Source organism: Trachinotus anak, unplaced genomic scaffold (genome assembly GCF_046630095.1).
Source record: "Trachinotus anak isolate AG129_WGS33_773 ecotype Australia unplaced genomic scaffold, CSIRO_AGI_Tana_v1 ptg000002l, whole genome shotgun sequence".
NCBI classification, from domain to species: domain Eukaryota; kingdom Metazoa; phylum Chordata; class Actinopteri; order Carangiformes; family Carangidae; genus Trachinotus; species Trachinotus anak.
Window position 1 is genome coordinate 26,878,996 of NW_027273853.1, and position 25,704 is coordinate 26,904,699.

The following is a 25,704-nucleotide window of genomic DNA, read 5'->3' on the forward strand; positions in this document are numbered from 1 at the left end:
GGTACACTTCTATAGCATGGCAACAAGGTAAGAAATTAAACCACTGGAGGTCAGGGAAAAAAAGGTTTTTAAATTGCCCTTTCATCTGCGTCAGAGCTGCTCATTATATTCCAGAGTCCAAAGTGCTCGGGGTCCCTGCAGGATCAAGACCTGCACAAAGTCATCTGAAAGTCTTTAAAGTTTGATGGCAAAAAGACACGAAGCTTTAAAAGCTTCTCAGCAGATCTCATCAGAGTCAAAAGAGCTGAAAGCTCAGAGGACAGACTGACAATAGCCACATGCTCCCTATGCCTCTGGTGTCTCTTTTAGGATCATTTTGGTCCGAACTGAACAGGTGAATGGAGCTTGTAGTTTTCCATCAGTAAAACCACCAACTTCCTTTGTTGAAGTTTCCCACATTTACAGCTCAGGTGACTCGGCTGTTAATGTAGGAAATGTCTGGTCCTTGGAGGAGTCCCCGTCACTGTCAGCAAGCAGCAGCAGACATCTGAGCGCCGCCGGGACTGAGACACAGCAGAATCAAATGTCATCATGTCTGAGGAGATTTATCAGGAGTCGCTCTGACAGATCACCTGAGTGCTGACTGTTTTATTTATTTATTTATAAAAAACTAAACTGCAGCTAAATACAGAAAACTGTTTGGGTATAAAAACTACAAAAAAACACAAAAATCTGTCTGGTGTGAATCCTGAAGTAGGAATGATGCTGAGTTTTCCCTCAGACTAGTTGGATAAAAATAATTTTCACCTGAAATCTGCATTTCATTAATAAATTAAACATCTGTGGATATGAATGAGGACAAGTCTCATCTGAATCCTGCTGAGGGAAGAGAAGACAGCGACAGAAGGAAATAAAGTATGAGAGGAAACAGGTGTAAAGATTACAGATCAGTGAACAAGCTGATCTTTAAAATGCTGCTGATACATCCTAGAAAACCTTCCATGGATTCTATTTATGATCCTTTGGAGATTTTGATTTTATTTTGGTGAGGTTCACTGGATAGAAAACATGTCAGAATTTAAACTAAATTTGATTAACTTGAGATACACTACATGACCGAATATATATGGACAGCCAAACTGTCCAGCTATATATGTCCTGCAGGATGTAGTCATGTATCAGCAGCAACTGTGGTAAATCCTTCAACCATATCTCATGGTACTCCTTATATATGGTTTTTTTTTTTTTTTAATTAATTAAAAAAAAAAAGATGATATGACGATAATTCAATTTGCAAATAATTGACAGTGTAATATTAGCTCATTTCTACAGAAGTCAAGAAAGGCCTTACACAATTTTTTTTAATCCCATTACTAATCCCATAACACATCTTAGTTTTCTCGAGGTAATGGGTGAATTATTCTGTTATCACAAGATAACAGAGCTTTGTTATGTCGAGATAACGGAATAATAATAACAGGGATAAAGGGCTTAAAAAAACATTTGTGCGTATGGCCTTTCTCGGCTTCTGTACATTTCTAATATGAATAAAATGTAAATGTATTTTATCCTCAAACATCAAAACCACTGGGCAGATTGGCTGAAAATGCACATATCACAGGACACAATTTAACGGCACTGGCAGAGAAACAACACTCACAATACCTAACTTTTGACGTGTGTTAAGTATTTGAAACAACAGAAGACAGAGTTAAAACTTAACTCAAACCTTTACTTGATGCCAAAATGTTTTAGTTGGAGTTACCTTTAACATATGAGTGGTGTTTTTTTTTTGACAACAAAATCAGGCCAGAAGGCAAAATGAAGAAAAAAACACCACAAAACCATTAACAACAGACAATAATTAAAAAAAATATGCATTCTGTCTTCATTTTAGCTCATTTCTAATTCAACAACCGCCCTTGTTTCTGGCCGAGAAGCCATGCATGCTAATTTTAACTTGCACTATGTGCACACAAACTGCAAATTAAATACTGGCAGCTCTGGACTTCCATACTTCACTGAAGAAAATTTTTGTCTTTTTGTCTTTCTGAGTTTGAATCTCAAGTTGACATAAAAAAAAAACTACAGATGATTAAACAGACTAACTTCCATATGTAAAAATAAAAATTGGATCACAAACATTATTTCAAAGAGAACAAAAACCTTTAAAATCTGACAATGAGAAACATGAATCACAATAATAAACATAAATACCACAATAACATTTAAAAAAGACAATAAATAATTCACATCAAAGTACTGGCCAAGATGGGGCGGGGTTTTAATTTAATATTATTTTATTGATGTGTTTGACCTTTATTTAACCAGGACCTGTCTGGAGATTTAAATCTGCCTATCAAGAGGTAAAATGGCAACAAAATAATATTTCAACAAAGAGACAACAGCCACTGAGGGAAGATAGGGGAAAAAAAAAATTGTTATAGTGACTGGTAAAATAATTTAAGTATTTCCTGCAGCCCTAAACTCGTTTTTCAGTCTGATTGTAACACTCTGAATTCATGTTGTGATAATGATGGCAGTATCAATTTTGTCATCATTTTATTCACGTATAGTTCAGTGTGTGACAGTTTTGTTTCCAGGAGCACAAGCTCGATGATCAAACTCTGACTGTACTGAATTGAATGGTTTTTAGAAATTTTTCTAGAAATAAAAAGTTTGTGCAGTTTATATACAAGTTCAACTCTGAGGAGACCACAGTCCTTCTTCTCACGCTGCGCCGATGGGAAACTTTCACAATAAAAGCTCCAGTAAGGAGGCGTTAAGTGGATTACTCTCCTCTTTGCCCACTTAAGGACTTCCTGTTTGCAGCAGCTGATGACAGTCATGACGTCGGGACGACCTCCCCCACCTTCATTTTACTTTGTCCATGTCAATGGCTGTGATTGGCTCCTCCTCCTGGATGGCCACGCCCCCTGCTGACTGACAGCAGGTGTGCTGATGATCCTTCCAGTCCTGCAGAGAAAAAACAAACAAATCTGTGAGTCTCTTCACAGACTTAGACTGTTTATATACATACATGTCTTCACACTGTCATCCTGATAAGGTGACAATATCAGATTTTCATCCTGCTCCCATCTCCAGAGCTCCAGACGTGGCGACAGGCAGATATATTAAGTGAGAAGAGGGATGTTTTCCAAATGCCCAGTGACACTTAGATTAGTAAAAGATACTATTTTGACTAAGACAGAGTTATTTTTGTGATGCAGCAGAGAACAGATGTTGCCCTCACTTCCTTTACGCTTTTTGCAAGATGGAAAATGCAGCTCTGCAGGGTCAGTGATGATTCTGTCAGACTCAACATTTCTGTTGGTCATAAATCAGACTTCATCGCTGTAACAGCTCCTCATAATGTGCATGACAAGGTTCCTCAGTGACAGCAGACTAAAACCCCAAGAGAGGGTTTTCAGCATCATCAGTGCAATACTGCACAATATGTGCAAAATGCATTAATAATTATAATAAATAAGAAAGTGGAAAGGGCTGGTAAATAAAGGTGTATATGCCAGTGTTTAGTTAGTCTATTGTGTAAATGGTGTATTGGTAAATATCATTATGAGATTAAATTTGGCTTCATATTTTCGCACATTTCATTTTGTAAACATATTACATTTAAATTTACATACTTTAACTACATCTCCCATGTTTTTCAATAAGAGTTTAGAGAGATCAGAGAGAGATGACAGTGATTTTAGAATTATGCTTCTCTTTATTTCTGTCTTTCTGGAGTATCTAATGTCATCAGTCCTATGATGCATCTCGCCCACTGTAATTATCTTATCTATCTCATCTCAGGACAACTGTGAATAAGACATTTTTTATTCTCGGTGAAATAAATGTTAAAAATAAAAAATAAATAAATAATACATGACCGTACTCTGCAGGATCGTTCAGGTGAGTCTTACCTTCCTCTGACAGAAGGTGGAGCAGTAGTTGACTTTGTGACAGCCCGTACACTCACTCATCGCCACCCGACCACAGTTCACACACATCTGCTGCAGAGGCAACACAAGAAAACATAAAGTTTAAATTACAGAACAGCCCAGAAAATAAATTCAAATTTCTCACTGACCGTCTCAAAGCCCCTTAGATTTACCTGGGGACCCTCCGGAGGGACGCGACCCTTAGGTTGTGAACCACTGCACTAAACCACCTGACTATACATGATGTAGTTAGACAACAACAGTTAATGCTGCTAAAGCTTTATTGCATCAGTATTAACAATGAAACAATGTCATATATTATAATAATAATAATCTGTCACTGAGGACATTTTACTGCAGTAGCCTCAGTGTAAAGACGAGGTGGAAACACACTGTTGTTATTTCTATGTGAGAGGTGTGCTTGTCTTTTTATTTTATTATTACTGCATTTCATTTTATTCATTTGCATACTGAATTTATATTTATTTATTCATTTTTGTCTTAACTATTTATTTAGTTATTTATTTTATCTCAGAAAATTGTTTCCAGTAGCAATAGCTTGTCTTCTTTCTGTGATTGGGGAGGATGGGAATAGAGTTTGAGCTGGGTTGTAATAGAATATCATCTGTGATCTGTTGTATGACTGATGTTTATTTCATAAAATAAAAATGTAATCATATAAAAAAATCATCCTGCGTCACAAACTGCAGGAGTGGAGTTCTGAGGGTCTAATGAGCGACGCTATCCTGTCGCGAAGTAAGAGTCAGGATGTCTCAGGTTGGAGTACTGCTTTAAGGGCTGCTATTTGTGAAAGTTTTAAGTGTGTGTGTGTGTGTGTGTATCATACGTTGATGATGATCTCAGTGATGTCAGAGCTCCTCTTGGCCTCCGAGTCATCTGGCTGCGGAAAGGAAATCTGGTTCTGAAACGACTGACTGAAACCACACTGAAACACACACACACACACACACACACACACACACACACACACACACACACAGATCAATATATAACTCAGTAATAAGTCACCTCTACTATACCACATCATTTTTATGTGATTATTATGATTCATTATGATTTAATTTCTAGTTGATGCTGATGGTCTAAATCTCAGACTGTGTGTGTGTGTGCGTGTTCTCACCTCCTTCCTGACTCCCTGACCTTTGAACCCCGTCGTGTCCCCTACGGAGCTTTTGGCCTGTTCGATCAGAGCCTTCAGCTGCTGAACGTTGCTCAGCAGCGTGTTCGCCATCTCCTCCAGGTACAGCCAGGTGTTCTTCTGCCCATCGCTCACTGCCGGCCCCGCCCCCCCCACAGGCCCCTCCTCCAGCCCGCTCACCAGCCCTTCTGACGGAGACGCCGCTGCCGTCGTCGTCACTGCCAGTTTTGCCTGAACAGGCTGAGGAGTCACAGCCAACGCCGGCAACGCTGTCAGCACTGAGAGAGAAGAAGAAGAAGTTATTTTACTGTTCATCTGGTCAGTTTTTAACAGCTGAGAGGAAACGAGCAGATGACGTGCAACAGATTTCTTCATCAGATTCAAACCAGGGTCACAACCCAGTTCCCTTAACTGCATCCTCGTTTCCTTCACTTGAATATTTTCCTTCCCTCCTAAAGGAAAAGATGTTGATGGATTTTAAAGTTAATATTTAGTTTTATTTTAATTATCCCATATTGACTGAATTCCAACACAACTGATTGATATTGTTTTGTATTGTATTGATATTGTAGATTCATTACTTAATAAACAGGTTGAGATAAGAACGTCTCAGCCAAACTGTGTGGGTTTAGTTTACTATGATAAGAAACAACAACAAACAAATATTCATATTTTACAGGATGAGATATTTGTAATTTTGCTGAAAAAGTCATTAAATAATTAATTAATTATCAGAATTGATCTGTTAACTTTTGTTATATTTAACCTTTTATTAATCCAGAACAGCTCAGAACACATTTAAACCTCCTTCATAATTTCTAAAATGATAATACAATATTAATTCATTCATTTTTATAATTAATAACTGATTAAACAAACAACTGTGAAGTGTGAGAAGATCAAGGGTGTTCAGGTGATTTTACTTCTCACTAATGATGATTTTCATTACTAATTAAACTGTTGTTTTTTTTAGTACAGAGTTCAGTTAGACGTTTTCATAAAATGCAAAGGTTTCATTTTATGATAAAAAAAAACCTCAGACTGGAGAAAGTGACAGTAGCAAGTGGTTTGAGTGACTGGGCTCCTGCAGCTTCACCACCTGAAGCTCAGATTTTAAACGTAGACGTGAAGGATGAGGAATCGAACACGAGCAGGTGGTCTGAGTAGATCCAGGTCAGTGTGTCTGTGCGTCCTCCATACATTCTCTCCTGACCTACATACACGATATAATGTCTGTTCTTTTCCATTCACTGACAACTCGGAGCTCCACTGAGAACAGACCAGTCCCAGAATAACTGGACATCAATCTCTGACTGTGGTGTAACATGTCCTGGGGAAAAATGTGTGTGTGCGTTTGTGTTCTCGCAGGTAAATGGAGGATTATATCAGATCTTATAGATCTTACTTTCCTACTAATCTGATGGAAAATTTCCCAGTAGTTTTCAGGAAGGAAGCTGGTGTGTAACTGCAATTTTGCAGGATTATAATAAAACAGTTTTCAGGTGGTACAACTGGAAACAGGGTGTAATTTCCACTGGGAGTCAGGGGGACATGTCCCCCTCACTTGATAATTTCAGGTTGATTTTCACAATAAAATCGCTCTGAACATTGTACCCTTTTTGTCCTGCTCCTAAAATGCAGATGAGATAAAAGAGGAGCTGATAAAAATGCTGATTATGCCAACGATGAATAACCTTCACTTACTACGCCGCACAGACTTAAGGCTGAATACACACTGGCCTGCCTTAGTGGAGGAGTTTGTAAGACTTTGCAAAAACTGCTCTGTTCTCCACTGCCTTCATTTCATAATTTAATCTTGCACTTTAATTTGATATTATCTGCTTTATAATCTGTGCTTCTTTAGTGTTTTCTTATTGCGCTTATTCCCTCTATTTTTATGCATCTTTCATTAACAAGAACAATTAAGAATATTATCAAAATCATAATATGACCAAGTGTAATATCCAAATCACATTGTACCATGAATGCATCATTGTGTTGCTACAGAGATCTACTGTATATAAATCTGTGTTCCCCAGATGTAAGGAAACATGCTCGTCTGGTGCAGAACCCACTTTCAGTGAAAGTCAGATGCAAAAATTACAATTCCCATTATAATGATCGTTTTTTAGTCCTATTATTATTATTATTATTATTATTATCATTTGTTTTGTCATAGTACCAGTGTTATTATTACTTTCTTCACCCTCACCTTCCCTCACCTCTACAAGCAAACCTGCACCATCAGTTGGTAAAAACTAACTCATGTTAAATTTCTGAATAAAGAACCACAGATGTTTATACACAGCTGGACACAGAACTAAAAGTTTCCACTGTGGCTGTAAATTAAAGGTAATCTGATAATAAAACAACTCTGGAGCATAAACTACAGTTGCATATTCATCTGTCGGTTTGTCTTCATCATGAGTCCCCAGGTTGTTCTCCTCAGAATATATATATCTAACTTCTTCCCCTGCTGATATCAGTCTTTGTTAATGCAGCCGTTTTATTAAAGTCCAACATGCTAAGATGAGTGCTAAGTGTCTCTGGTCTGAATCAAAGCCTCTCGTCTCTGTGTGAGCTGGTTTTCATTCTGAGTTGTGGTTGATCTACAGCAGCAGAGACTTGACTGAACCCTGCTGTTCTCCTGCTGAAGATGAAAACAAACAAAAGCTCCATCAGCTTCATCATCCACATCCTCTTCATCAGAACAACACTTTTACACCTCAAGACAGAGAGCTGTTTAAAATCTGACATTAGTCATGTGGATGTTTGACAGATTTATCACTGACTTTGGTTTAATCTGCAAATTTGAATAAATGTAAGTGAATTACAAAATTATTTTCTCACACACATCTCTTCATATGAAACACACACACAGGCACAGAGTGCTTCATTAATCTTGGGGTGAAGGACGGAGAGACAGTCTGTCAGCTGAGTGTGTGTGTGTGTGTGTGTGTGTGTGTGTGTGCCCTGCAGTCAAATGAAAACACCAGCAGCCTCTCAGCCAATCAGATTAGCCCTTGGGATGGTTTCTAGTATTTAAATGATATTTTCATGTTTGAGATCTGGATGAAATACCATCAGTTTGTGATCACAACAATCAATATTAATTATCAGCCCCAGAAAACAATAATAAACTGGATTTGGTTGTTCAGTGTTGGTCACAACTGTCAGTTACAGTAGGAGTGAGGAGATGTGGGAAGATCTCTGATTGGTCCTTTAAAGAGGAGGTTATCTTCAGGTAGAGAAATCAGGACAGCGTGTGGTGGTGGCGCCTCATTATTCACCACAGTGCCGCGCTCTCCTGAGAGCTCATTACAGCAACGCAGCAGCCAATCAGAGAGACTGATAGGATGATAGATTGGCCTCCGGTCAACGGCAATGCAGGGGTCTGTGAGAAACCCCTCTACAAATCATTAAGGGGGGGACCATGGATGTATAGAGAGATCTCTCATCTGTGCTGCTAACCTGTCCCAGTGGCAACTGATGGTATTGCAACAACAAAAAAAATCTGCTGCAGTCCAAAAATCATTTTCCGCATAGACCACCATTATAAAAGAGGTATAGGACACATAGAACTTCAAACAGGGTCAGGTATTACTCATTCTGTTATAAATTATTAATCCATGGAGGTTATATCTTTGTTAAACTTTCCCAGAGCATGGAAAAGTTTAATTTTGTAAAATCTGTGGACTGAGGGAACATCACACCTCATGACATCTGCAAACATAAGTTCAAAAACCCAAATGAATCCAAATATGTCCAGGTTACTATCTAAAAGACAAAGAAAACCAGAAAATATTCACATCTTAGAAGCTGGGATCCTTGAATTTTTGTCATTTTTGCTTGAAAATTTTTTTCTGTTCATCAACAAGTCGTTTGATCAACTCCAATCATATCTCTGAAATGTTCTGCAGAGGAGGGACAGCAGTCAGGATAAGTGGCAGACGGTACCTGCGGTGCTGGCGAACACCTCGCTCTGTGCTGAGCCCTCTGAGATGATGGCGGCGGCAGCGGCGGCAGCAGAGGCGTCACCTGTCGGAGTACGGTCGAAGGTCAAGGCTCCGGTGGTGGTGAACTGTCCTGACGGGGACACGGTGACTGTTGGTGGAGGACAGACGTGTCAGACACTTGAAGACAAAGTTCACACTTCAGATTTGATGTTCAGGTCTTTTTCAGATGAGCTTCAAGGACCAAAAACCTCAGAACAGCCGGTCCCTTCGTTCATGTTTCATGAATTCAATACTGTTTTTCAAAACTGAATTCATTTCACAGGTGTTTTACAAAATGATGTGATGAGTAATGTGACTAGAATTTCAAGAAATGTAAACTGAGTGATGAATAAAAATGAAAAAATTTTCCTCTGTAACTTTCCAACCTTTTAAAACAGCTGATGTGACTGTGAGCTCATAAACCTGTCGATCCTGAACTACAAACTGTTAAAGTGTTTTCTTCTTCTGCTGTGACACAGAGCCAGCGCCCTGCTCAGCGACAGCTGAGGTCACCTGACGTACATGTGGTCCCGGTGGTCAGCGTGATGTTTTTGGTGGCAGGAAGTTCCTTTTTAGGGAGGACAAGCGGGTCTGTGTCCTTCTTCCGTCTCTTGTACGGGACGAAGAGTCGGACTGGACCGGTCTGACCCGAGCAGAGAGGAAACACAGACTGAAATCAATAATAATACCTTCTTTTTCTTTAACACTACCTTAAATATGAACCTGTTTTTACTTCAAAAGAATTTTTCATTGAACTGAAGAAGATAAAGTTGTCAAATGTTAAATGTTGTTTACACATAAGCAGCTGTAAAAGAACTTTGTCTAAATAAAAAAGTGGTGAAAAGATGATTTAAATCAGGAACAATCTGACTAAATAATAAAACATCAAATATATATTTATTGCACTGTATATGAACACATTTTTCTTTAAACACTGTTGAACTGTCTACGCAGGGTCATATCTTTCTTCTGTATTTGAATAAGGGACAGTAACAGACCAGTAGTGTCCTTTGTTTATTGACTTGTCCTTCAGGTACACACACCTAACTTTGATATTTAGGTGCCATCACAATACAAATTGAGATAACAATGTAAAGCCAAGATGTGTCCAGATACAGATCACAGGTTGAAACCAGATGGAGATGATGAGGTCGTAGTGACAAAAAAACAAAAATTAACTTTTACCATATTGATGTTTTCTGCTACCAGAGAGTCTCCATCCTTTGGACACTGGATAGAGAGAGAGACAGACACAAACTGAGATCTGCTGAGCTCAGGTGATTCCTCTGAACCAGGTTAACACCCATGTTTAGTGTTTCTTCAGCCTGTTTGTGCAACACAAACACATTTGTCAGTTTACAAATGACACCTGAAGATCATCACAGAAACTAGAACCACAGACTGTGTTGCAAGATTTCACTGACATCAAAGATCCCTCTAACCCGCCCAGTTATCATAAAAAGGCCCAACTTTGAACTGACCTCAGACCACAGTCTGCCAATCAGAGGTCGGCCTACAACCTCAGAGGAAATCATCCAAATAGTGCCAAATGCAACAAGTTATAACAAGTCACCACAAACTGTTTTTACCTGTCCGATCAAATAAAAAGGCCAACCAGATCGAAACGGACTCACCGCTGTCAGGTCGTCACAGCAGGCTGCACAGGTACAGGAGGCAGCGTGGGGGTTCAAGATACGCTCCTACACACACGCGCACACACACACACACACACACACACAGTTGTAGTGCAGAATAAATTTATCTCCTGGTTTCTGTCCAACAATCTGTATGCAAACTGTACTGCACTGTAAATGTGCTTCCTATGGTGTAAAACTGTGTAGTGCTGCAGTAGTAAAACCGCAGTATAGTGTATTAATAGAGAAGTATCAGTGCAGAAGTAAAGTGGTGGTACAGTGTATTAATACAGAAGTATCAGTGCAGTAGTAGTAGTAGTAGTACCTGTATGAGGCAGAGCAGAGGTCTGCCAGCGTATCTGATGCTCCTCTTCCAGTCTTTGCTGCTCGCTCTTCCTGCCAGACCTTCAAACTCAGTGGGAGTGAACCACTGCTGATTGTGTTTGATGCAACGACCTTTACCCCCTGGACACAACACAACACAACACAACACAACACAACACAACACAACAACGTCAGTGTGGGTAATAACAGGACAAATTACCCAAGAGTTAGAGGTGATTTAATCCAGTAACAGTCTGATTCGCGTTTTCTTCAACAACTTGAAGTGACTGACAGTTGGAGCTCTTCAGGCTTTGGATCAACATGAAACTCTGCCGTCCGAATCATCAGTACTAAAGATCAACAGCTGTGTCACTGCAGCTCACAGTAGTGAAAAAAATGTGATGAATCTGACATAAACAGTAAATGGGCAGTGAACAGAAACTTTAAGGAGGAATTTGGAGTTGTACATTGTAATTGTGGTTCAGCCTGAAAACCAACCTGACCAGGTTCATCTGGAGGGATAAGTATTAGCAGTAACCAAAAAAGGACATAAACCAGGCTTACTGAAGATAGCCTGGTTTAAAGCCTGGTTTAAAGCCTGGTTTAAAGCCTGGTTTAACTGGTAACATTAGCTCTCACTACAGGTGTGCTGATCACCTGATCCCAGTCGGTTCTTGTAGAGGACTCCACTGGTGTTCCTGCAGCGGACCGGCAGCTCATTGTTATATACTGAGGGGTCCCAGTTGTACTTAGAGCAGGAGTCTTTGTCCTGGGGCGGGGTCAGCGGGGTGGGCGTAGTCTGTGGACCTAAGGGACGCACCAGAGGACGAAACAAACACACAGATCCGGCTCAGCAAGAGTGATGGCTGTCACTGCCCTTTGTTATTTAACAACTTGGTTCAATATGGACTCAAGAGACAGCAGGACCTTCTCAGTACTGTAGCACAAACACACACCTTGTGTGATGGCGGTGGCAGACTTGAGGCCAGTAGCCTCCACGATGCTGCCATCGGTGTGGACCACGATCAAAGTGGCCTTCTGAGTACTGAGACCTTCACCCAGCTGCAGGGTCGTCCTCCCACTCTGTAACACACACACACACACACACACACAGAGTATAAATACAGAGATGGTGTAGGACAGGAGGTGGTTCAACTGTCTGACAGCAGAGGGCATTGAAATCACAGCAAGTGCAGAGGCTGAGGTTCTGGAGGGCCTTTTGGGATCCTGTAGGTGGCTTAACTTTTCTGAAGACATGTTAGACAACACTCTCAACCAGCATCATCAAATAATTCAGTTCCATCGGACTGATTAAATAGTCAATTCTCTAATTCAGAAGTCTACAGATGCGCACCTGCAGTATTTGTGAGCATGAATTACACTAAAGAGTGATTAATGTGAGGATAAAATTGACTAATTAGTGATTTAATTTGCACAAATGATCAGAACATGTACCTCTGCCACCTGCTGAGCTCTGTACAGGCTGCTTATAAAGGATTTCGGAAGCAGGATGAAAACAATGAAGTTGCACTTTGACCTGAGTATTGCTCTCTGAAACTGATCTAATCTAACAGCACAGACTGTACATACAGAGTGACACTGATCATATGCAGTAATGAAATATGAGAGTGTGTGTTGATCTACCAGCACATGTTCTGGGAGGCTTCCTGACGTGGCAACAGTCGTTGTGAAAACGTTGTCTTCTGCAGCCTGAACATCCCCCACCGTCACCGCCGTCACCTCTGATCAAAAACAAGAGATTCAAATATTTTATCATCAAATACACCCTCAGATCAGTATAGCTACTGCAGTACAACTATCAAGGAAGGATAACATTATAATATCACAGCCAAACTGTATGTGTTATGATGACAGCATGAAGGGCTATACATGGCAATCGATAAATATCACCAGAATCTATTTTTGTATTAACCATACATGCTATAATGTGTTTGAGTCAGCAAAATCACTAGTTTAACTTTACTCAGCTGCATGCTCAATATTTCAGACATCATGCAAAATTTCACATTTATTTACAAAGATATAAATGTTACAGTTAATTACTGAAAACTGTGTTTATTTTTTTTTTCCCAAAGCTCTGAAAGTTGCAATTTTATTATGTATTATTATCAATTTATTATTCATCTTTTTCGAATTTGGGAGCAGTTGATAAATTAAATAGACTATGTGCACCATGACATCTATAGATATATATATATATATATATATATATATATATCTTATCGATATGTTACAAATCGTTAAATTGCACAATAATTGAATGGAGTTTGGCGGCACATACCAAACGCGAAGAAGCTACAGTGGTTCACTTATTGTTGAACACTTTTATCGACGGGAGGTATTAAACACCTGTCTGTCTGCCTGCCTGTCTGTCTGTCTGTCTGTCTGCCTGTCTGTGCTCTCCCCTTTTACAAACTAAGCGACTCTAACTAACGTTGCCATGTTTTTGTATTTTAGCGCCACCACGCACAGCTGCGGCCTGCTGCTAGCTAAAGCCCGCCTCACCTGCAAACGCCGCCTCGGCCTCGTCTGAGTTCGGCAGGGACTCGGCTCCCATGTCGATGTTTCCCTGTTCCGCCATTACCGCCATCGTGGTGACTTCGGCCTCCGACTCGGTATCCGAACCCACTCCCTCCACCGGCGGCCCACCGATGGGCGGTTCATCCAGCCCGAGCGCCTTCGTGGCCGAGTCTGCTTCGTCCATTCTTCCGCCGAACGACAAGAGCCGAATGTGACCGAGCCGCAGCAGTGTGGAGCGGAGTCCGAGTGCAGCCGAGCCTGGTACGAACCGAAGAAGAATTGCAATTACGGAACGCGTTAACCGATAATCGATAAATCGGGAATAGATTTCCTCCGAAATTAACGGAAACGTTGAATCCGGAGACCTAACGCGGAGGGAGGAAGACGGCCCGACTGTTTGTTTTTTTTTCATGAAGTGGAGGAAAGAGATGCACCGGATACTGCCGGAAAAACACGAGTCGACCCGAAGCGACACAGCCGCCAAAACTGACAGGGACAAGAAAATCTGAAATTACAAAAAGTGTTCTATTCCGATTTCATATCAGCGAACCTACATTGTTTAAATGTATTTGCTGTTGAGTTTGTGAAGTTATTTTGGTTAATGTGCTAATGTAAAAATATAAGGCGCGAATACGACAGGGCTGATTAATTCTAAGGGCTAATTTCCAGTTCAGTGAATTCACTTTTACTACTTAAAGAAGTAAACACAAAATTTCCCCAAATAAATCCTGTATGTGAGAAATACTGTCTAACATGAAATAGGTCCTCTTTGGGGTTTTAAACAGCTGCTGATTGAGGCTGTAAATTCAATTTTATGAAATGGGTTAGAGCTGTGCAATTAAGTAGTTTTCCAGTCAGGGCCTGAGAGATATTCTACATATATATTTTATACATACCAGGACTACAGCTTAACTGTGCTTTGTATCTAAAGTGTGTTTCCAGTATTTTTAGTGTCATTATAATCAACATGATTCTCTTTTTATCCATCAGAACCACTTCAAAACAACAGCATTTATACCTTTGTTTCGAAATAAAATAGAAAAATTATAATTGAAAATGGCAATAAGATCATGTGCCTGATGTAGAAGCACATGAACTCAGTATTTCTGAAATCCTGGTTTCTTTTTGACTTTATCAAAATAAAATCTGTCTATATGAGTCATTATGAATATGATAATGACATTTTAAAAATGCACTTTTTTATTAGACTGTATTATGAAAAAGAAAATAATAAATTATTGCCAGAAAATCTCACATAATGACCACAACCATAATGAACCATATAAAAAGGCAATTATCCCAAACAAGATTAATTAAATTAAAACCATTTATTGCAGGTGTATTAATAATAATAATATTAAATGTCTGCTGTGGCTGATCAGCAGTCAAGAGCCTGGAATGTGAACAAACAGAGAAAGGAAACTCTTTAACCCTTTTCAATGTCTCCCAGTGTCTTTCACCAACTGAATACGTCATTAAAAAGACAATGTTATAAACAAAATGTTCCTGTAAACCATGAAACAGGCTGAGCCGCAAAAACACACAGAACTAAAACTGATCATCAACCTAAAATTAAACACAACTGAAAAACATGGGTGTTTTAATGTTGTTTAAAAAAATAATATTTGCCTGTAGCCCTGTGTCCATCAACTGCACCCATTTGTTAACATATTAAAATGTCAAACCATCACCTACTCTGTCCCAGTTCCACACGACACAAGTTGGCAGACAGTGAATATTCTAGATTAACTGCCAGGAAAGTGTTTTTCCTGCTTCAAAACATCCTTAAAAACTTTACTGTTTTGTACCAATGGGAAATAATAAAATAATGTGTGCTGACTTCAGTCAACTTTGACATTTTATAACACTGCCAATTAAACCTTGAAAGGAAAAAGAACAATGTTTCCTGCCCTCTGTGCAGCTGTCTCACCAACAAAATTGAAATCTATTATGAGTTTTTGCTGCTGTGAGTTGTTCCTTCATTTCCTTTGGGCATTGCTTTGGAACAGCACGCTCAAATTTTGAGTTTTTTAGTTTGTATATATTTTGTGTGAATGGAATAGTTGCAATTCAAAACCTGCTTTAGATTATTGTGCAGTCTGGAGCTGGGACAGCTGCTCTGTTATGTACCTTATGTTCTAGGACATGTTTGTCATAAATGACAGGTTCATCAGCCTATTGCACTCAGCTGTGGTGGGTCCCAAGCCCACCTGCATTTAGGCTCCGCCATCTCTTTGCCCATATTAGGACTTCTTGGCTTGCGACAGGAAAGCCCAAAGTCCACAGAAAACCCTGAAGTCCGGGTTTCTTTCAATTTTTTTTTTTTTTAGAGACACGAGCATCATTGGTATGACCATGACTGCTACTGTTTTCGATTCCCCTTGCTCGTCAGTTCAACAATTCACAAAAGTTTTCTGTTTGTTTCCCTGTTTTTTTTTCTCACTTTGGTGCAGAATAAAAAAAGTCTTCTCCTGTGCAGGAAAGCCACAGAGATGATTCAAATCGATCAGATGTGACGTCAGAGTCAAAGGTGTCAGGAACAGTTCCTGGCTGATCTGGTTTTCATGTCAGCGTTGAATCCTGGAGACCAGGTAGTAGAGCAGGAAGAAGACTAGAACCAGGCCTATGGAGACGTAGCAGAGGATGCGGCGATTGTCTCTGCCGGATCGTACCATGGTGGAGAAACGCTTCACGCTGCCAGTCAGCAGGCCTGTCGCACTCATGAAGTTTGAGTCCTGAAAGGAACAAGAGCAGAAGAGCAGGGATAAAAAGGACTGACTCTGCAGGGAAAGTAATTTATTGTATTAATTCTCAGATAATAAAGGGACATAACAGAAAAGCAGGCCTATATTTTAGGCCTGTTATTTTAAAGCAACTTAACCTCCCATTTTAGCTAAAACATGCCCCCTTCACATTTTCAAAACTAATTATTCATTCATCTCTGGATTAACTGATTCATTGTTTGGACTAAACTGTCAGTAAAAATTGAAAGGTGTCTGTCACATTGTCCCAGAGCCAGAAGCAATAGATTCAAATGTCTTGTTTTGTCCAACAAACAAACAAAAACACAAAGATATTCACTTGTCATGTTTATTATTTTTGGTTGAGAAGTGAAGAGAACAATTTATCAGTTATCAATATAGTTGCTAATCAATAAATTGACTAATTGTCTTTTATTGCATTTTTGCCTTTACTTGAATTTGGACAGAGTAGAAGCAGACAGGGTGGCAGTTCTGTGGTATGAGCCATATCTATTTTCCTATCAGGACGCTTGGATATGGTGGATCTATTTCATTTATGTAACAACCCATTACTCTTTTTTTGTTTTATTTTTTTTTACTGTCCAAGAATATTTTACTCTTGGTTAAGTGTAAGCCCTGGCGTTAATTCTGGGTTACAGTGAGATCTGCCAAAAACTGCCCAACAAACTGGATGAACTTCAGCTACTGGTGCAGAAGAACAGAGACTTTTCCTCATCTGCCGTCCTGTGCTTCACGGAGACGTGGCTGTGTGGATCGATTCCGAACTCTGCGCTGGAGCTGGCCGGCTTCCAACTCTTCAGAGCGGATCGCGACACAGAGCTGTCCGGCAAAACCAAAGGTGGAGGAATCTGCTTTTATGCAAACAGTGGCTGGTGCAAAGACGTGACAGTGATCCTGCAGCACTGTTCTCCTGACCTGGAGACTTTCATCATAAACTGCAGGCCCTTCTACTCCCCCCGTGAGTTCACCTCAATCATCCTGGTCGGTGTTTACATCCCACCACAGGCCAACGTGCAGGAGGCACAGCGGGCGCTCGCCGACCAGATACTGTGTGTGGAGCAGACCAACCCGGACTCCGTAGTTATTGTCCTTGGTGACTTTAACAAAGGGAACCTCAGTCATGAACTGCCCAAATACAGACAGTTTGTTAACTGCCCGACCAGAGAGGGGAACACTCTGGACCACTGTTACACCACAATCAGTGGTGCTTATCACGCCGTCCCCCGGGCTGCACTGGGCCACTCTGACCATGTCATGGTCCACCTGATTCCCACATACAGGCAGAAACTAAAACTGTGTAAACCTGTTGCGAGGACATCAAAGCAGTGGAGCAGTGAAGCCATAGAGGATCTGCGGGCATGTTTGGACTGCACTGACTGGGAAGTGTTCAGGACTGCTTCCAACAGTCTGGATGAGTTCACAGAGGCTGTGACGTCATACATCAGCTTCTGTGAGGACTGCTGTATCCCATCACGCACCAGGGTGAGTTATAACAATGACAAACCCTGGTTCACAGCTAAGCTCAGTCAGCTCAGGAGGCAAAAGGAGGAAGCTTTCAGGAGTGGGGACAGGGACAAGTTTAAAGAGTCCAAGTACAGGTTTAGCAAAGCGGTGAGAGAAGCTAAACGACTGTACTCTGAGAAACTTCAGCTCCAGTTCTCAGCCAATGACTCTGCTTCTGTCTGGAAAGGGCTCAGACAGATCACTAACTACAAACCTAAACCCCCCCACTCCATTAACGACTTCCGTCTGGCCAACGATCTGAATGAGTTCTACTGCCGCTTTGAAAGACAGTGGGACAAGCCTGACACTAACCTCCACATCAGAGCCACATCAGAACCCTCCTCCTCCCCTACCAAAGGAACGTCTCTCTCTATCCTGGAGAGAGATGTCAACAGGCTTTTTAAGAAGCAGAACCCCCGCAAAGCAGCTGGTCCTGACTCTGTCTCTCCATCATCCCTGAAGCACTGTGCTGATCAGCTGTCTCCAGTGTTCACAGACATCTTCAACACCTCACTGGAGACCTGCCACGTGCCAGCCTGCTTCAAATCCTCCACCATCATCCCTGTCCCCAAAAAACCAAGGCCCACAGGACTAAATGACTATAGACCCATTGCCCTGACCTCTGTGGTCATGAAATCATTTGAGCGTCTTGTCCTGTCCCACCTCAAATCCATCACTGACCCACTCCTGGACCCCCTGCAGTTCGCCTACAGAGCCAACAGGTCCGTAGACGACGCCGTCAACATGGCTCTCCACTTCATCCTCCAGCACCTGGACTCCTCAGGGACCTATGCCAGGATCCTGTTTGTGGACTTCAGCTCTGCCTTCAACACCATCATCCCGGCTCTGCTGCAGGACAAGCTCTCCCAGCTGAGCGTGCCTGACTCCACCTGCAGGTGGATCACCGACTTCCTGTCTGACAGGAGGCAGCACGTGAAGCTAGGAAAGCACGTGTCTGACTCCCAGACCATCAGCACTGGATCCCCGCAAGGCTGCGTTCTTTCTCCTCTGCTCTTCTCCCTGTACACCAACACCTGCACCTCCAGCCATCAGTCTGTCAAGCTCCTGAAGTTTGCAGACGACACCACTCTCATTGGACTCATCTCTGATGGCGATGAGTCTGCCTACAGGTGGGAGACTGAGCGTCTGGTGACCTGGTGCAGGCAGAACAACCTAGAGCTAAACGCTCTGAAGACAGTGGAAATGATAGTGGACTTCAGGAAGAGCCCAGCCCCACCCACCCCCATCACCCTGTGTGACTCCCCCGTGGCTACCGTGGAGCATTTTCGCTTCTTGGGAACCACCATCACACAGGATCTCAAATGGGAGCTAAACATCAGCTCCCTCATCAAAAAAGCTCAGCAGAGGATGTATTTCCTGAGGCAATTGAAGAAGTTCAACCTGCCAAGGACTATGATGGTGAACTTCTACACCTCCATCATTGAGTCCATCCTCACCTCCTCCATCACCATCTGGTACGCTGCTGCCACGGAGAGGGACAATAACAGACTGCAGCGTATCATCCACTCTGCTGAGAAGGTGATTGGCTGCAATCTTCCGTCCCTCCAGGACCTGTACGCCTCAAGGACTCTGAGGCGTGCAGGGAAGATTGTAGCTGACTCCTCCCACCCTGGACACAAACTCTTTGAGACACTCCCCTCTGGCAGGAGGCTGCGGTCCTTCAGGACCAAAACCTCTCGCCACAAAAATAGCTTCTTCCCATCTGCTATTAGCCTCATCAACAAGGCTAGAGAGCCCCACTGTTGCTGATCAATTGCACCAATCACCAGAAAAAATTCCTTGTATGTGAAAACATACTTGGCAATAAAACTGATTCTGATTCTGATTCTGATTCTGATTCTGATCTCCAACCATAATTTTGGATTGATGGTCAAAGACATCAGCACGTCTCTCACAGTTGTTAACTTCTGTCCAGACCAGCTCAGTGAAGAGGAGCCTTTATGAACATACAATAGCGATCATTTTGTACACATTCAATAACTACAGCTCCCATGAGGCTTTGAAAGTGTGCTGATAGCTCAGGAGCATGGAATATGTTGTCGAATGTGAAATAAAGAAAATAAAAAAATAAAATACATTTCAGAAAACAGCTCTTTCCGAGGTCATAAAAACAAAAAACAAAGGTGCTTCGTGGATCAGATGGACTCACCATGCCGTCCAGATACTCATTCTGATCCTCAGCCTCTCTGTCGATGTCATACGCCAGCTGTCAGATACAGAAACAAGACAGGTCTTACACTTCAGTTTTTTATGTTTTTAGAAAAGGAGAGATTATTGATATGAAATACATCTTTGTATCATCTCAGGGTCAAACTACAGACAGCAGAGTGACCACGAAAGCACATTTTTAGAGGGGAACATCCAACAGAGAAGATCCAGACCAGCAACACAGAAATCTTGTTTTTTTTTCAGTTTTACAACCAAATATCATAAATCACAACTTTGCCTTGCTTCAAAATCTGTACAGACCCTCTGTCATTAGACCCTGTGTTTTCATTCATATCAATGTCATATTAATACCAACAGGTGTGTGAATTGTTATTAGAGGAAGTAATTGTTTGTTGTGACTCACAGATTTCAGTCTGGAGACTTTGGTGGCCAGGTTCTCAGCCATACGTTTGTTTTCAGCATCCAGCAAGTCATCCACGGAGCCATGACCTGTAAACACATCGGATTAGGAAACCAGGTTATGAATCCATTGTCGTGTTTCTGTAGTAAGTCCTCAGAAGATTATGTAATTCTTTTAATTTACAAGTGTGAAATTTATAATTAAATGTAGGCAAAGTCTACTTGAGCCTTCTGTAATGTGTCAGTCAGTGTCTAAGTCTGTAACACTTTATTTTACCAGTCCCATAGTTTCCTAATATTCTCATAAAAAGGAACTGATGTGTAACTGTCATTCCATAAGAAGGTTTTTAGGGAAAATGGAAGAATTAATTCCAATTTACTGATTGTGTAACATGCTTACAACAAAAATATAGTTGTTGTAAAAATGTAGAATTTGTCTTTTTTTTTTAAATCAAGTTTTCAACAAATAAATCAACATTTAATTGCTTTTAAATGGATCTGTCTCTTTTCCGGTGCATATGAATTTAATAGTTCTTCCAAAGAATCTCCTGCTAATGAACTCTACATAAATAATAACTGCTGTGTAATTTCCTGTTTCTTTCTTAACACATCTTATAACTGAGAGGTTATTTACTCTCTGTCTCAGATCTGGGTGTCTATTTTTCCTGTAATTGGTGGGGTATATGCATACTGATCACATTTTCTGGGAGTTTAATTGAGAATCTAAGAGAGAAATGTCTTTTGTGGCCAAACCACTAGACCAGGAGCTTAAATCTGTCAGAACCCGCCAAAGCTCCATCGCCGTCAAAATCATATCATCATAACACACTTGTATTTTTTTAATCTCCTAATAAATCTAATAGCACATGGGTCTTGATAAATACTCCAGAGTAAAAGAGAAAAATTGTTAGCCAATGCTAACAAGCTACTAGCAACTAGTATATATATATATATATATATATATATATATATATATATATATATATATAGGCATCGACGTCATGAGACGTACACGTCATCAAGGCGCTTCGGGTTTCCAACGGCGCGAAAATCACCATTTCACACTCAGTCGTCGTTTTTTTTGCTGTGGTAAGTTTTTCAAAAGTTAATTTCTGAGTTAGCTAACATTTTATGTGTATTTATTAAGCTCTGTTGCCTTGGTGAACTAGACATCCCTCCCCCTTATGGTATCTGGCTATTTCGATTTGAGACACAAAAACACGGTTAGATAATTCGGCGGAGCATGAAAAATAAATTCATAACTGATAACGTCGCTGCGCAGAAAGAGGACACTGACAGCACAGGGACAGACAAGACAGCTCCGAGTTATTCGGATAATCAGGAAAATATTTAAATATTCACATCTGTTGTTGTAATGTATTTCTATGCTAGTCTTCTTACGCACACAGGCCGTTGTGTGAGGGAGTTACTATGGTTACAGCGACGGTCTCCATGGCAATGAAACTTTCTCATGATTCAATAACGGGCGTTTAGGTTTGTATGCCTTTGCAAAAATCACGAATCAACCTCAATACTAAAATCTAGTGATATAATTTTACATTTTGGTTAATATATTTAAAAAAAAGAGGAAGCCTCAGACCGAGTGTCATGCAAAAATATAATTATAAATGTTCAACAGTCTTTTTGTGCACACAGGAGCACAGTTTGTCTGCATTACAGCAGTCTCTGATCTGAGGTAATGTAGGTTCAAGTGATTTGCTGTGGAAGTTATAAGTACTGATTCCTGTATAACATTACAACTACAGCAGCTGAGAATAGCTACCTCCAGAAGTGAGTAAAATGATGGCATTAAAATAACTGTTGTGACACAATTTCATTCATCAAGATTGTTTGGATACTAGTTGTTTGACCTTGAATATGGTCTAGTAACCTCCAACCTACTTACCTCTTTCAAATATGAAATATACATTTTTCTAATAATAACTTCCTGTCCTTTTCTGGCCCGTTATAAACTATTCTTGGTTTTCACTGCATCTCAGTCTGATCAAGTTAGATTAGTGCAGGTGGCTGTTTCTTGACTTAATCCAAAAGATTAGTTGGTGTAAAAATGCAGGAAATGTTTTAAATTACAATATTTTTATTACAATATATATATTTTTTTTTCCAAAAATAACTAGGTGTCCATCTAAATGCATTCTTTCACAACAATACAGTAACCATGACAACCGTGTACCAAGTAACATCTGTGTTGAGTGGGGGCTTCAAAACGTCCGTAACCCCAGACTTTACCGTAAGCCCCCCCCCCATCCCAATTTGACCCCTGATACTGACAATACTAAATCAGTACTGCTTACTGGAAACATATAAAGAGACAAATACTTAATTATAAACAAACAAAACAAAAAATGTATGATAAGTTAGTTAGACGTTAACTGTGTGCACATCAGCCTATCTGATATCTTATAATTAACGTCATCCTCCACCGGCATGACCATACGACCAGACAAAATAAAATACTTAAATATTTCACCCAGTCAACAAACCGTATGAACACCAGTCACATCAGTGTTAGTATTGCACACAACTCCATCCAAATTTAGGCTAACGTGTGGCATCAGACAAGGAAACTTGACTGATAAAACTTTCCGTTCATAGTCGTCCGGACCTGTTTAAAATGAGCAACATATCAGTACTTTATCAGCTAACTCCACAGCTAGCTAAGCTGGCTAAGTTCCTGGCTTGTTTTCGGCTCTAAGTGAAGTAACTACGGATCCAGACATGAAGCACAACCGCTGACCCGGCCCGTCATTTCGGTTTTACAATCGGTCACTCTGCTTTAACGTTAGCTCTGAGCCCCTGGAGCGGGTTAACGGCCGAATATTTAGAAGTGAATACGTGTCGAAAAACAGTACCTCTGTTCCAGTCCGCCATGTTGGTGAGTGACGTCACGATCAGCTGTTTACCGGTTTGATAGACGTGACCACGCCCCCACCACCACCTCAAGCAAACAGCAGTTTGTGTGTTTGATGTTTTCTTAAAAACTCCCAGTGGTCCAGCATCAGTAACTGGTAAAAAAATAATCGTGATAAAAAAAAAGACTTAAAAAGACTCCTAAATTCATTCTATTCCCTAATCCAATCTGACATGTTAGCTTTTTTTGACAATCTATTTCCTTACATATGTCCCAGGAACAAAATAAACGCATTAATGTGCATGAAAATTCGAAAAATTTGAATTATTATATTATTTTACGTTAATATAATAATGTAAAATAACGTTTTAAATTTGGAGCATGAAGTACAAATCTTTTTTTTTAATTTTTAAAGAAAGACTGATGCTCATGAATGCATGAAAGACAAAAATAACTCGAAGCAGTAAAATACAGTGTGGTAAATTCACACAGAGCCACAGTACAAACACATTCAGTAAGAATTAAAACAGAAAGTTTTACAAATTGTCAAACGACAAAAAGAAGAGAAGCAGATGAATGTTTAGTTTGCATTTTACGTCGTTTAGTAAACCTGTTTTTTGTATCTTCCAAAGTCAGGAAACTGAATCTCTGAGACATCTGACTACATTTTTCAAATCAATAATTTGTTTGATGTTGTTACTCCACCTCTTCCCGTTTATAGCACCAAGCTCCTGGTTGTAGGACTCACACGGGTATAACAGTAAAATGCTGTAGGTATTAGGTTTTCAAGTATGTTGTCAGCAGCGTGTTGACTATGTGTGACCACAGGGTGGCAGCAAACACAAACTGCATAGACTGGTGAGCTGATCCCAGGTCAGCTTACCCAGTGCAGACTGAAGCAATTCACCCAGAATGAATTCATCAAGCAAGCTTATTCCACAGACTTAATCTTCCTCGTGGGATGTATTTTTTTATTTGAACCTTAACAGTCTCCATCTTAATCACCCTCAGGTCAGAGTTGCAACATGCGGTTAAGTGTGTACTAGATAACAAATAAAAAATGTGTATAAGTCATGGTTTTGTGGCAAAATGAATCCAGAACTCTGACAAACTGGAGAATGTGTGGGGACGTGGACAGTCCCTGGCTGATCTGTTCAATGAGTTCTTAAAATACTACTGTGGTAGACCCCATTAGAGCATGGGGTCAAAGGTCACTCGAGCTCAGTGTGAAAACACTATCATCCAAATATGAAACAGTGATATCACCTTGTGTGTGTGTTTGTGTGTGTGCGTGTGTGTGTGTGTGAGTGTGAGTTCAGTTAATCCTCCTGTTTCTCTATGCACTGTAATCCACCTTTGTGTGTGTATGCGTGTGTGTGTGTGTGTGTGTGTGTGTCACGTGTGTGTGTGTGCCTCCTGACGTCAGCCTGAATCACTGCTGCTCAGAGTGTAGGGGGAAGGGAAGTGTGTGAGTTTTGTGTGTGTGTTTATGTAACAAATGGAAACAACAGTTGTGAACAACGACTAATGCAGTCAGAGCAGCGAGAACAGGATCGACATTACAGTTAGCTGGTTGCTAGGCTGTTCCTCGATGGTTGTTAGGATACGCTAGCTGGTTGCAAGAGTTTTTCTTGGTGGTTGCCAGGAGGGGCTCACTGGTCACTGGGGTGTTTTCTGGTGGTTGCTTCACATTCTGACTTCCCTGTCTTCAGTTTTACATCTCCTCTCAAGTCTGTTTAAACCTGGTGTGTTCCTCTTAGCAGGAAGAGCAGTTTTAGATGTGATCTATGCGGGGCTATGTAGATATAGTGTCTTTTTTCTCAGCAGGAAGAGCTGCAGCAGCGGGTTCAGATGTGGTCAGTGTATACCTGGTGTGTTTAGATTTGGTGTGTGCAGACCTGGTGTATGCAGATCTTGTGTATGCCTCTCAGCAGGAATAGTTGCAACAGTAGGCTTATATGTGGTCAGTGTAGACCTGATGTGTGAAGATCTGGTGTGTGTAGACAAGGTGTTTATAGACCTGATGTGTGTAGACCTGGTGTGTCCAGACCTGATGTGTGCAGACCTGGTGTGTGTAGACCTGGTGTGTCCCTCTCAGCAGGAAGAGCTGCAGCAGCAGCAGTCTCTCTGGCGCTCACTGAAGCCACAGATTGTCTAATTAGATTAAGCGAGGCTTTCCTCAGATAATCATTTAGCCAGCTCCTGTTTTTTCTTCCGATGGAGCGCTGCTTGTGACTGAGAGCTTGCTGAAGGTCAAACTGAATTTCTTAACAACAGGCTGTTTTGGGGAGTAAACTGTGGTCTTGGAGCAGGTCTGCAGACTGTGGATGGGTTATGGGCTTTTTCTGGAGCTGTGAGTGTGACGCTGCTGCTCAGAGTAATCGGACTGACGCTAACACCTGCTGTTGCTAACAGGAGGCGATGGGGGAAGTTTCTGTAAG

General features: G+C 40.8%; 3 protein-coding genes across 6 annotated transcripts in view; 1 reads left to right on the top strand and 2 right to left on the bottom strand.

The window, feature by feature from the left end:
* Positions 1-573: 573 nt before the first annotated feature.
* deaf1 (DEAF1 transcription factor) lies at positions 574-13,973 on the bottom strand. Of its 2 annotated transcripts, none has more exons than XM_071458861.1 (13): positions 13,523-13,973; positions 12,641-12,738; positions 11,953-12,079; positions 11,654-11,803; positions 10,998-11,137; positions 10,673-10,738; positions 10,224-10,268; positions 9,561-9,681; positions 9,001-9,147; positions 5,026-5,321; positions 4,732-4,830; positions 3,867-3,956; positions 574-2,916 (listed from the first exon to the last, which is right to left on the bottom strand). In XM_071458861.1, exons 1-13 carry the CDS (start codon positions 13,947-13,949, stop codon positions 2,815-2,817), a joined length of 1,908 nt encoding a protein of 635 aa, XP_071314962.1. In that variant the 5' UTR covers positions 13,950-13,973; the 3' UTR covers positions 574-2,814. The 2 variants fall into 2 exon arrangements, with proteins under 2 accessions (XP_071314962.1, XP_071314954.1); XM_071458853.1 differs by having other exon boundaries at positions 10,628-10,738.
* Positions 13,974-14,850: 877 nt separating this feature from the next.
* bet1l (Bet1 golgi vesicular membrane trafficking protein-like) lies at positions 14,851-23,331 on the bottom strand. 2 transcript variants are annotated; one of them, XM_071458893.1, is made up of 4 exons: positions 23,265-23,331; positions 20,396-20,481; positions 19,973-20,029; positions 14,851-16,272 (listed from the first exon to the last, which is right to left on the bottom strand). In XM_071458893.1, exons 1-4 carry the CDS (start codon positions 23,281-23,283, stop codon positions 16,105-16,107), a joined length of 330 nt encoding a protein of 109 aa, XP_071314994.1. In that variant the 5' UTR covers positions 23,284-23,331; the 3' UTR covers positions 14,851-16,104. The 2 variants fall into 2 exon arrangements, with proteins under 2 accessions (XP_071314994.1, XP_071314987.1); XM_071458886.1 differs by lacking the exon at positions 23,265-23,331 and adding an exon at positions 21,404-21,426.
* LOC139606579 (plasma membrane calcium-transporting ATPase 1-like) overlaps positions 21,361-25,704 on the top strand; it is a 29,377-nt gene continuing 25,033 nt past the window's right edge. Inside the window, exon 1 of one of the 2 annotated variants that reach the window (XM_071458835.1) lies at positions 21,361-21,480. The gene's annotated coding sequence lies outside the window, so the exon portion shown is untranslated. Of the gene's footprint in view, positions 21,481-24,757; positions 25,700-25,704 lie in introns of those variants that run through there. The other variant, XM_071458839.1, reaches the window with a different exon arrangement.